At 38.9% G+C, this 12,156-nt stretch overlaps 1 protein-coding gene across 3 annotated transcripts in view; it reads left to right on the top strand.

Annotated features, from left to right (window-relative positions):
* Window positions 1–12,156, top strand: part of arap2 (ArfGAP with RhoGAP domain, ankyrin repeat and PH domain 2) — a 134,637-nt gene that overhangs the window by 41,481 nt on the left and 81,000 nt on the right. For all 3 annotated transcript variants that reach the window (XM_028038910.1, XM_028038911.1, XM_028038909.1), the window contains exons 9-10: window positions 673–866; window positions 11,700–11,806. In XM_028038910.1, the coding sequence (XP_027894711.1) occupies window positions 673–866; window positions 11,700–11,806 (301 nt within the window). The remainder of the gene's footprint in view (window positions 1–672; window positions 867–11,699; window positions 11,807–12,156) is intronic.

The raw sequence follows: 12,156 nt of genomic DNA, 5'->3' as shown, positions 1-12,156 counted from the left end.
TGGAAAACGTCATTAAAAGCCTTATCAGGCAAACTCTTTGATGAAACAAGACTCTCAGCTGAATGTATATTTATATACTTGTTAAACAGTCAGAAAATTTTATCTGTGAAATGTGCTCACACCTTTCTGTGACTTTGCTCACTTGCTTTCTATTTTGAGGCAAGTCTGTGAACTGATCATTAGAAGATCAGTTATATTGGTACATTTATATATTTATGTGTTAGTCTGAAATTACCCACATCGCTTCTTGCCCCGAAGCCTCAGAATGTAAAAGTGGCACTTGCATCCATGTCTTCAGTGGAGATATTCACTACTTTCCTTCAGCGTTGTAGGATTTCCTTTTTTGCGAGCCGGGATCATTTTAGCAATTGTGCCTCATCCTGTGTTTCAATAACTTTTCTTTCAGCCTGGAATATTCTGTATCACATTCAGTTGCGCTTGAGCAGTCAAAGAACCAATATAACTCAGTGAAGAAATTGAAAAATGATGAACTAACAGTGTGATGTAAAGACTCTAGGAGATCCTGAACTCTCAATGTCTTTTTGTTCTTCTGTATTCTTATTTTCTTAATTCCGTTCCCCCTTTGTATTCACTCTCACATATGTGTCCTCATCCGCCATCTGCTTCCCTTCTTCCTCCGCTTCTGTCTCTCACTCATGCACGTGTCCACAGGGGAGCGCCAGGAGTGGATGGAAACTCTTCAGACGGCCGTGCGCCCCCCCGCCAGCAGCTCCCAGAAGTGCACCGACAGCCTTTCCCACCTCTCCTCCACAAACAAGCGAGGCTTGCTGGAGCTCCGTGGTTACAAAGGCAGACTGCTGGTGTCCCTGGTGGGGAGTAAAGTCAGGCTCTGCAAAACAGAACAGGTACTTCCAACACCACCGGGAACTCCTCTGTACAGAATGACAGTTTCATGTTTAAAAGACGGAAGATGATAAGCCACCTTGAAGAGGCGGTGGGAGAATTGGAGAGGCTCGTGAATGTGTAATGCAGAAAGTAAATATCTACGTATGCACATGTGTGTTTTAAAATGTTTCGGTCTACCCTGAAATACTGGGTGCTTGCAGAAAAAGCACATGCTAGCACACAGAAAAGACTAGTTCGCAACCTTGTTGCTCAGCCCCATGTACCGCTGTCGATTCTTTACTGCAGACACTCTGATGGTGGAAGTAAGAAAAATGACAGCAATCAGAAATACAAGACCTTGGCGTGCAAATCCAAAGTTGAGTTGTAGACGTTATACAGACCCTCTAAGCTTTTCTTGAATTTCTTTTATTAGAAGCGCAAACGTCAATGTATTTCACTATGATTTAAGAACCTCGGTGAACATGGAGATGGATAAAGTTGTGGCAAAGATCAAAGCAAGTCAATATCATAAGTTTAGAACATCCAAAGGAGTACTGTTCAATCCAACAGGTAAAAGTAGAAAATGTTTGACACAACCTACCAAGACATGACCATCCACCTAAATTGAAAGGCTGGGGAAGGAGCGCATTAACCAAAGAAGCAGTTATGAAGTAATGGAGAATGGGAAGAAGAAGAAGCACTGTTGAAAGACGACCATAAGAAAGATGACCACTTGCTCCCAGCCAAGTAGGAGATATGACAAAAAAGTGCTCTGATCAGATGAAACCACCGGTAGCGTATTGAGCTCCATGTGAAATGCAACATGTGGTTGAAAACTAACACTGAAAACCGTCCCCAGTGTGAAACATGGTGGCAGTAATCCTGCTGTGGGAAAGCTTTTCATTAGGAGAGTCACTGACGATGGTCAGAGTTCATGTGATGATGGACAGAGCTAATTAGAAACACTTGCAAGTGTTACTGCAGCAAAATGTGGTTAAGCTCCTCTGACGTTTTGACCCAGCAGAGCTGAAGACAGATGCAAGGTGAACTTTTCAGATTCTTATGTATAAAATTTGCATGTTTTCCTTCATGTAACTACTTTTGCAAGACAGACGGATAAATTCGATCTAACATCTGCGCTGGTTGAAAAAAGCAGCTTTGTTGCATTGCATGCCTTTTGTCATTCTCAGTCTTCTTTTGCGCTGTGACTGATGGAAACAAGTTTATTCAATTTTTTTTGGTTTTTGGTTTTTGTGGATATTAACATGTTTGTCAAAGAGTGCATTAATAGAAAGACGGCGGAGAAAGTAATAGTTGCCGAACCTCAGGAAGTTCATTATTTACTATCCACCCATCTGAAGGTGTGGCCGTTGGCTCTCCATTATTTTCTAGATGCCGATTGAAAGTCACACTTGTCTATAACAAACTGCAATTTCAGCAAAGCTAGTGTGAGGTGGAGGAAGCAGGCATGTGTCAGTGATGTTGCTTGAAAAGTATTAGTATGCAAAGGCCTTCCTACTACAGAGTCTACGCCAGTCACACGTTTATGCAAATCGCTGCCGAACAGCAAAACAGCAGGAGGGAAAAGTAGGTAGAAATTTGCAAAAAGTCAAGTATGGCAAAACTAAGAGAAGCTGGCACTGTTTAAAACAGAAACTTTCTCTCAAACACTGAAATAATACATGCATTTTTTTCTAGCTGGATGTAAAGCACCATGAGACACTAGGAAACCTTTTAAAAACTTTAGAAGTGTACATTTGACATAAACAAAAAGTCAAATTTGGACTAAGGTTGTGTGGAAATGATTAGGTTTGCATTCTGTTTTTAAATATAAAATTTTGCATTTAAAACAGTCTTTTAAATGTAAAAGACATTTAAAACAGAGAGCCCAAACGGAGGAATGCTGTTGAATGACGAGTTATCAGGCAGTTGCCAGACCGCCTGGCCGTCACCTAAAGCACTGTATGAACATCACCAGACAGCATGCTTTAGAGAGCATTTCTCCTCTTGATGCATCACATATTAATCTTACATGAGATGGAGTAGCTTGTATTGTCATCCCATTATCCTGCACTGCATTTTGAAACTAAAACCAAATGATTTGTGTTGTTGTTAAAATGTTAAATGTTAAATAATTTAAACAAAGTTTGACCCATCTGGAGTTAAGTCTGATATTGGTCATTCATTCATGTAGGAAGATTTAGATTTAAAATGATTTTCTTTTAATAGAGAAGCATGTTTTTAATGGACAGTAAGATGGGTACATTTCACAGCATAACATTTAAAACACTCCAAAAATGATGCATGTACTATAATCGACTTTTTTATTGACATTGAATTGAAATCAAAACTTTTTTTTTCCATGACCAAATAAAAATAAACACATTCTTTACAGTGCTGACGAGCTTTTTGCATGTTTTCTTTGATATTTTGATGATTTATGGTGACAGTCTGGAAGACCTCCATACCACCACCCCAACTTTTCACTCATTTTGTTGCACAAAACTTCTCTGCTGAAAGTCTGACCTGCAAAGTTATTTTTAATAAAGTACTCACTGGCAACTCTGTAATATAAACCCTATTGTTTGACAGCACTACAGTTACCTAGAGTCCCGTAGTTAACTTTTTGTGTTGATATTGAACCGATGCAGATTAATATACCTATTTTACTTGCCTAATCTCCCGATTAGCTATAGATTAAAAAATAGGTATGTCTTTCTTCTTGTTCACGGTTTCTCGCGAGGTATTCTTGTTTGATGTCTGTCCAATTAGGCCCCGATAGTCCCTGCTTATGTACATCATATCTTCCGACTCCCTTCCCAGGAGCAAAATGAGATTGAAAGATTCCTCACAGCAGTGATACTGTTGCCTCACTCAGATTTGTGTGCATATTTGATAATGCCACTTGCACTCATCTCATTTCCATCCCTCCTTGGCGCCGAATTCGTTTTGCTCGCTCTTGCAGTTTTGTATTTTGCCTTTCATTATTTTCTTCATTAGCGTGAACAAACATCTTTGTTAGAATTCTCTTTGGGGTATCCCTCCATGTCAGCACATTTCCACTTCCTTGATCTGAGACGGCGGGGAGAAGCGCGGGGAAGGAGAGGTTCAGGGAGAGAGCAAATTAATTGTATTATTTCAGCTTACAAGCTCAATCCGCCACATAAATGCGGCAGCAGCAACACGTTTTGCAGAGGGGGAAAGCGGGCGGCAAAACAGGAAGACAAGATGGCAAGAACACCATATCAGAAGACCGGGACAAGGTGGGAGGGGGACGGAAAAGATGAAGTGAAGGGGATGGAGAGACCACTTCAGCGCAAAGGCTTGCATGAGTGAGAATCGAACGTTGGTGGTTTGTAAGAGAATGAGAGGGTGATGGAGAGCGAGAGCTCAGAAAGAGAGGGATACTGTGCCCCGTTCAAGATCAGTGAAGTGGAGTATTTAATCTAACATGATGAACGAGCTATTGGAAACATCATCCACCCAGCACCTCCCTCACCACCCCTTCCCCATTTTCTCATGAATCGTAAGCCGTGATGGAGCTGTGTTTAAGGTCATTTAGGCACTAAGGTAGAAGAAAGTCAGTTGGGTTAAAAAGAGAGAAAAAAAAGTGCTCCAAGTGCAATCACCTTTTACTCTCAGAAGGATTTCACAACACTGGGCTTTAGTATTAGAGAAATCAATAGTACTTTAGTGTCTTTTCTCATACGTCCCTTGTGTCTCTGGTTGTATTCTCACTCTGTTGTAATACACAAAGTAACAATTGACACGTGTGTAGTCTTTCGTCTTGTCACGTCGGATTTAAGGTCGCTACTAGTTGCATTCCTGATTTGCTTGTCAAAACACATTAAGCATTCAGTTGTAGCCTGTTATGTGGAAATTATTTTAGGTTAAAAGCTCTTTGCTGCTCTTTATTGTGACAACTGGCATAATCCCAAGGCTTAAAAAAAAAACAACAAAATTGTTTAGAATTTCTAATGAGAATGAATTTCTCACATCAATGCCCTCTTTCTTTTTCTAAGAGAATAATCAGCAAATTAAGAATAATTTTTGCTTCAGGGCCAAGTTCACAAGTGCATCTTTCTTCCTTAACTGATACGTTAGGGAAACACAAGCTGTAATCACCGAGCTGACACATTAGAATTGAAAGTCTGTGTGCTAAAAATGTGTGCTGTTAACACATTCAGTAGACACGGAGCAATATTAGCATTTAGTTAAAGCTGTTGTGCTTCTTTTTAAATGGATGTCTTCTACACTAGGTCCTTCATTTCTCAACAGACATATCAGGGCCATTTAAGGCAACAGTCACACTTTCATTCTCCTATGATATTTGATTTACAAAGGTCCTGGTCATTTTATGTCTTTGGCATTTTGTATTTTTGCAGATGTGTTTGTCCCATACACAAGGAATAGAGCACGTCTAGTTGCTGATATCAAGGTATATAAGGATGTTGTTCAAAACTGCTACCCCTGCTTAAGCTAGCACATGTCCAGGCCATAAAGTTTGCCAATGACAATCTGGATGATCCAGGGGAGGCATGGGAGAAGGCTGTATGATCAAAGGAGACTAAAATAGAACATTCTGGTTTAAAGTTCATGTATTTTGAAAGAGATGAAGGATGAGCATAATCTCAAGAGCACCATCCCAACCGTTAGGCATAGAGGTGAAAACATCTTTTTTATATGGGTCGTGACTCGGCCTTCCAGCGTGACATTGATCTGAAACACACAGCCAGAGCAACTAAGTCATGGTTCTTTAACAACCAGTCTTTCATAGTCAGTCTGCCGACCTGAACCCATTTGAAAATCTTTGGAGAGAGATGAAACTGTGTTGCCCAGTGACAACCCAGAAACCTGGAAGATCTGTAGATCTGCATTAAGGAATGAGACAAAATCCGTCCTGCGGGATGTTCAGTCCAGCCTCTGTAATGGAAAACAGAAGTTTTTGTATCAAATGTCAAACTTTGCATGAAACGCTCATATCAAGCAACAAAATTAAGTTTAGTTATTTAGAAGTCATGCAATGTGATTTTCTGTATTTTTCTTTTTTTAGATTCTGTCTCATAATTTTTTTTTAAGTGGTGAAAAGTTTAAAAATCAGCATTGTATGAAATACTTATATTTTCCTCACTGTTTAAATGTCTAAAATATTTAGAACAAGTTTTGAATAACATTTGAAGAAAGAGATTTTTTTTTTGCAGTTATTTCAAATAGGTAAATGATACCCACTTATAAAAAACCCCACACATTTCACAGCATCAAAACCTTAGGAACCACAATAATTATAGAACAGTACAACCAAAGGCATACGAGCATGTTAAGATTATTGTACAAAAATATGTCTTTTGCATTCATTGTTCATGTGTGTGGTTTCATACTTCTATCATGTTTGAAATAAATAAATAGCTGGCATATTCCAAAAAGGAGTAAGTAGAAAGCATAAGACATAATTGTTACAACCCACACTGTTGTAAGGATACTTCTTAAAGTTCCCTTCTTTATTTATTTATTTTTAAAAGTGGTTAGGTCAATACTGTATGCAGACAAGCAGCAGCCAGGCAATTCAAAGGTGTGCAAATGTTTACCTTTTGACCTTTCCCCCCCCTCCTCCTTCTTCTCTCTTCCTTAGTCAGCGCCACAATTGCCACCTAACTCATAGCAGTTGTAATTGGGCGAGTTATTTTTATCCAGCTTTCTTTTTTTTCTGTCTGCTTCCTCCTTCTCGCCATCCTTGGTGAATTAATTGAAGGGAGCAGAAGGCCAAAGCACACATTGGGTAGGTAACGAGTGGCGAATGCTGGACTACCGCTAACATCCAGCTCTCTAATTGGCTATCTTAGATGGATGAGGGTCATTAGATATAGGTAAATGCATTGCCTTCTCGGCACATACCATGCACACACCTTTATGTTTGAAATCACAGGCAACATAAACCGTCAGATGTCTCTTGTTTGAATCACAGTGGAGAACCGTGACTGAACTGATTGGTTACTTGCTGGAACGAGCTGTGAACGAGGGGCGCTTCACGCTCTGTCACATTGCGCTCTCTCATTATCGCGTCACGCATCTTCAAACCTCTGAACATGCTGAACTTAAAAGAGCAATAACTCTATGTAGCTATAATTGATAGGAGAGAGAGAGGCAAGTTTTGGCTGCCCCGAAGCTCTCACATCAAAAGTTTTTGCTCAATTAAAACCTAAACATACAGTAAAGCCACTGCTTTCACACACATTATCTTTCTTGAGCTCCTCTGTCATCCTCTTCTCAGATCAGAGTGCCTTAATTATCCGTAACGTTTCGTAATGAATGATCATGAGGTAGTGCCATGGTCTTCTTTCGATGTCGTTAGAACAATGGTTTGGTTCTATTTTCCCACCAATTTTCTAATTTTGTGGGAAAGATTGGGGCTAATGGCGGTCAAATCAAGATTTTAAAAGCCCCCTCCACCACCCCCTCCAACTGAACCAGCCCACACAATGCTATCAAAGTTCAGGCTAGAATAGTCGGCACTCTGCAAATATTTAAGCAACTGCCATCTTGTGTTGCAATCTGCAAAATTTGGCTGCTTTGCAAAGTTTGCCGTTAATTATTCTGCGAGTTGCTCTCCTACACATGAACACATGCTTCCTTTCCTCTCTGAGGCCGCGTGCGTTTCCAAAGATGCGCCCAATCAACAAAGATGGTGTCGATTCATTTGCCTCTTTGTTTGGTGTAATTAGCAGAGATTGTTTTTGCCGGTGATGAACAGTCGGCACGAGAAACACATTTTTATTTATTTTTTTTAGAAATGCAACAACAGGGCTACAATCTGAGCTTCCCGAATAAGAACTAACAGAAATAGTGCTGTGAAACATGCTTGCCACTTTTTGCCTTTTTTTTTGTCATACCGACAAAATAATATAATAGATATCATCAATAATACCTAATATTAGACAAAGGTGATCTGCTTAATAATAATATGCGATTTTCAAATAAGGATTTCCAAGGAAATAGCTTTCAAATGTAAAAGAAAAAAAAAAAGTAAGGATTCCCTCAATGAAATTGTAAATTATATCGTGGAGAGTGTCTATGACTAGCGGCAGCAGTAATTAGCAATTCCCGGTGGAACTGCAAGTCGGTTGAGTTTATCATATAAACTAATTCAGCACTCCCAACAACGGTTGTTAACGGCATAAAGACGTGCTGAAGGCGGCGTGTCGGAAGGAGCAGGAGCTTCCTAAAGACACCGATACCCGATTTCAAGGTATCAAATTGCGAAGTCCAATTTCTTTTAAGTTATGTTTGACATATACCATAACATAATTACTTGCTTGTGCTATAAAAAGGTACAATTTGCCTGGGAAATACATATCACTTATTTAAAGTTGTAAAGTTTGCGATAGACCAGGTTGTGAATAATGTGCAAACTAATAACTGAGGAGGAAAAGGCAGATCTTTATTTTTCAACCAGGAAAGCAATCTTTGATAAATGTAAAATTTCTCAAACTGCACGTGACCTTGGAGCAGACCTTCTTTATGGGAGTTCTTTCATTCACATTCAAATCTAGATTCAGCCGTGACTAAGTGTTCACCTGAAAATAAGTGTCTTGGGCTTGTATCTGCTCTCTGGGTTTTAGTGGAAAATGTTGAAACTGTTCATACATTTCTTTACTGAGCCAGCATGTTTCCTTTGCTATAACATCTGTCAACCAGCTTGACCCGCTCCTCTGTGTTGTTACAAGAAGTAGAAATAACTGTGTCATCTTCATTAAAAGGTATTTAACGGTTATCATTAAATAACTTTTGATGTTATAAAAAATGCACTGATTGCTTTCTAATTGCTAGTCAACAAAGGGTCATAATTTTTTGATTTTGGTATGACTACAGCATTAAGGACAGTGTAGAATTAGTTATACATCTGAAGGAAAAATAATTGAGGATATAATTTCTTTATGGCCTGTTGTCTATCTCATAGAAATACTGATCCCTTGTAGATCTGAATGTAACTTTAACTAGATTTTACACTTAATGCAATTCTATGTTAACCTTTATTGCTGTACTTTGTGATATGAAGCTATTTACTGTACAAAGACATCTAGCAACTCTGCCACTTGAGTTGAATTTTCTACAAATTTGCCATCAATCTTAAGTTCATAATCACCTTTTTAATTGAATTGGTTGGTGAGTCATGATCCAATATTGTTTTGCAATTACCTTTTAAGAACTATGTATAATTGCATTTGAAAAAAAAAAAATCCTTCTCTATTCTTGGTGGTTTTAATGCAGGATTTCTTAACGTATCTAACTTCTCCACGTTCTAGTGGAGACCAGACTTTGCAGTTCATCGGCTACAGTATGTCGGCCAAGTCCTGAAGTAGCAGAGCAGCCACAGACCATTACACTGTCACGTTTTGTCTCTTTTTCTAACATGCTGTTAGTTTTTATGCTAGCTGTAACAGAGCATGCATATTTGTGTTCTTTGTGCTTGACAGTGGATTTTGTCCATTGAAACTACCCCAAGCACTATCCTAAACTTTTAAGTGTCAGAAAAAGGAAAAAAACAGAAGCTCCACATGACACCTTTTTAAAGCACTGTGTTGTTGCATTTTTAAAGCATATGTTGTTGTATTTTTTTTTTGCATTCTTTTATACACAGACTTACTTCTAGCTTTTGAGCTGAGTTATTTTAGAAAATCTCTGTATTTTATTTTACTGAAACCCTGTTTCACCTCTCGGTTTCCTCATCCCATCACCTCTGTGTTTTTTTTTTTTTTTTTGCTCTCTTTTCCTGACTCCATTTTTTGTGTCACATTTTCGTCTCTGTGCCTCTGCAGTGGACTGTAGTGTGTGTTTTGCGCACTTGAGTGAGTGTGTTTTAGCTCCCCTTTGATGCTGGTAGGTGCTTTCCCCATCTTTCCAACCTGTTTTTTGTCTTTGTCAGAGCTTTAGGCTATGAAACTGTTCTAAACAACAGTGAAAGTTGACAGTCGAGTCAAGGAAAAGTAGACTTGCCATGGAATTCAGTAAAACAGCTTTTCCCGCATAAACTCCCGTGTCGGTGTGAGAAAAATTTGAGGCTGAAAGCTCAAGTTGGTTTGGATTCCCCAGGTGCAACTTTGGCTTTCAAAGCGCTATGCTGTTTTGCACAGGTAAAAGCACAAGCATACTTTTTCAGCACAAAACCACTTAATAAAGTCCCCCTTTCCTTCTGTTTCTCTGTAACCCACACATGCGTCACATACAGACTCGGTTTGTGCGTCATTGGGAGAAGAAAGGATGCACTATATTTTCTTTGGTCCTCTGTATTACAAATCACTTTATATTCAGTTCCATTAGCTGCCACAGACAGAAAACAACCCTGGACAAGAATGACCCACTTGGTTTGGGGAATCTTCCTTTGTGTTTGCTCTTAGCCTTTCAAAAGGTTATGACTCCAACCTCATGACCGCTCTGCTGCTACAGATTCTTTCTTGGACAACATGAATTCATATGGTGTCTAATAAAGAATGCTAACACAGACAGTTTCAGGCATGGTCTTAAATACATAAACAACAAAATTGAGTGCACTCCTTTTCAATATAAATCAAATGTCAAATGATTCAAGGGCATGTCTTTTCACAAGGAAATGGAACTGTGGTGAGAAAAAAAGTTAAGGAAAACAACTGCGCCCCTGAAGAAATGAAACTTATTTCAAGAAAGTAGATCAGGAGAATTAAGGAGATTTAAAATGAAATCTCTTACCCAACAAACATTTTTTTTAAACTCATCCTCTACTGCCACTGTACAATATTTGGGCTGAACTCCAATTCCAAAAGTTGCCTTCTACTCCTAATCATTTCAAAATAGAGACTATGAGACAACACTACACTCTGAAAAGAATAATGGCAGCAGAAATTTACATGGCATCACCTGAATAATTAATAACATCTCTGGAACAATACTCTTTGAACAGAAAACCTAAAGTAGAGATGGTCATAATGTACACCACATTCAGAAAAGACACCCTATATGTACTGCCTATCATAGTGGTAAAAGTGTTGTTGTCTGCTGGTTTTACCACTGTATGCTATAAACACCTTGCAGAATCTCAGTCAACCACAATGCCCTGTGTTTACCGAGGTGTAGTAGTGTCAAATCTGTCAGAGGTAGAGCTTTGCTGAAACTGGGTAATCAACAGGACAATGATCCCAAACCTAGCAGCAAACCTACAACAAAATGACCCAACAGAAAATAATTAAAGTTGTGCAGCTTCCTATTTAGAGTACAGAGCTCAGTCTGATTGAAATGCAGCAGTGAGACCCTAAGAGAGATGTTCATAAAAAGAATACTTGCAAACGTCAACACACATGACACATTGTAAAGGAGAGTTGGTCAGAAGTCTTCCACAACAGACTGAGAGACTAATACCGTCGGAAAGAAAACAAATACTTTAAATTACCTTTGGTTCAACAAGATGGTTTTCTCCCAATGACACGAGTAAAGGTTTAGGTTTTGAGTTCATGTGCTCTCATAGAAACAAGGTTTAAATTGTACATTATATAAAGGTGGCACGCAATGTACTAAGGAGATTTTGAGTCTATACTGCAGAAACAACCAGAATATAAAGTCCATTAGATGCTTTGTTAAAATGGGAAGAAAAAATAATAATTCCAGTGTCATTTGTGGTTACAGATTCCCTTTCCCTGCTGTGACAAGATGGGGAATACAAAAACACTGAAAAAAAGAGAAAAAGATCCAGCATGATTTTTAGGATTTTGCCATAATCATACATTAACTTTTTAAATGAACTCTTTTTACATAGTTAATTTACTATTAGCATCAACATAGCACTATGGCTGATATTTTTTCTTCTGTGTGTTTTGTTGTTTTCCCAGGACTTTCGAGCAGGGCTTGGTATATGCGAGGTGGAGCTTACTGCTGCCAACATTAAAGAAATGGACCGCAGAGGCTTTGAAATCAACACACCTTTCAAAAACTTCTGGTAGGCTGGCTCTACCTTTGTAGTTTTATGTGTGTGACCGCTGTATCTGCATGACATCTTGCTTCATCTCCTTTGGCCGCCAATAAGTGATGGAGGGATGTGCAAAAAATATTTGCCACCTTGCAGATTTTTTTTTCTTTCTTTTGTGTCACACATAAATGTCTTCGATCGTCAAAGAATGCGTAAAATAAAACTAATTTACCAGGCTGGGGAGAGTTATAGAGCCTTTTCTAAGGATGTGGGACTCCAGAAACCCAAAGTGAGAGCCGTTATCCGCAAATGGAGAGACATGGGAAAAATTGTGAACCTTGCCAAGAGTGCTAAAAATTTGGTAATAAACGTAAAACAGG

This window comes from Xiphophorus couchianus, chromosome 14 (genome assembly GCF_001444195.1).
Source record: "Xiphophorus couchianus chromosome 14, X_couchianus-1.0, whole genome shotgun sequence".
Classification (NCBI taxonomy): Eukaryota; Metazoa; Chordata; class Actinopteri; order Cyprinodontiformes; family Poeciliidae; genus Xiphophorus; species Xiphophorus couchianus.
The sequence above is the reverse complement of the archived record's forward strand: the minus strand, read 5'-3'. Positions and strand labels throughout refer to the sequence as shown.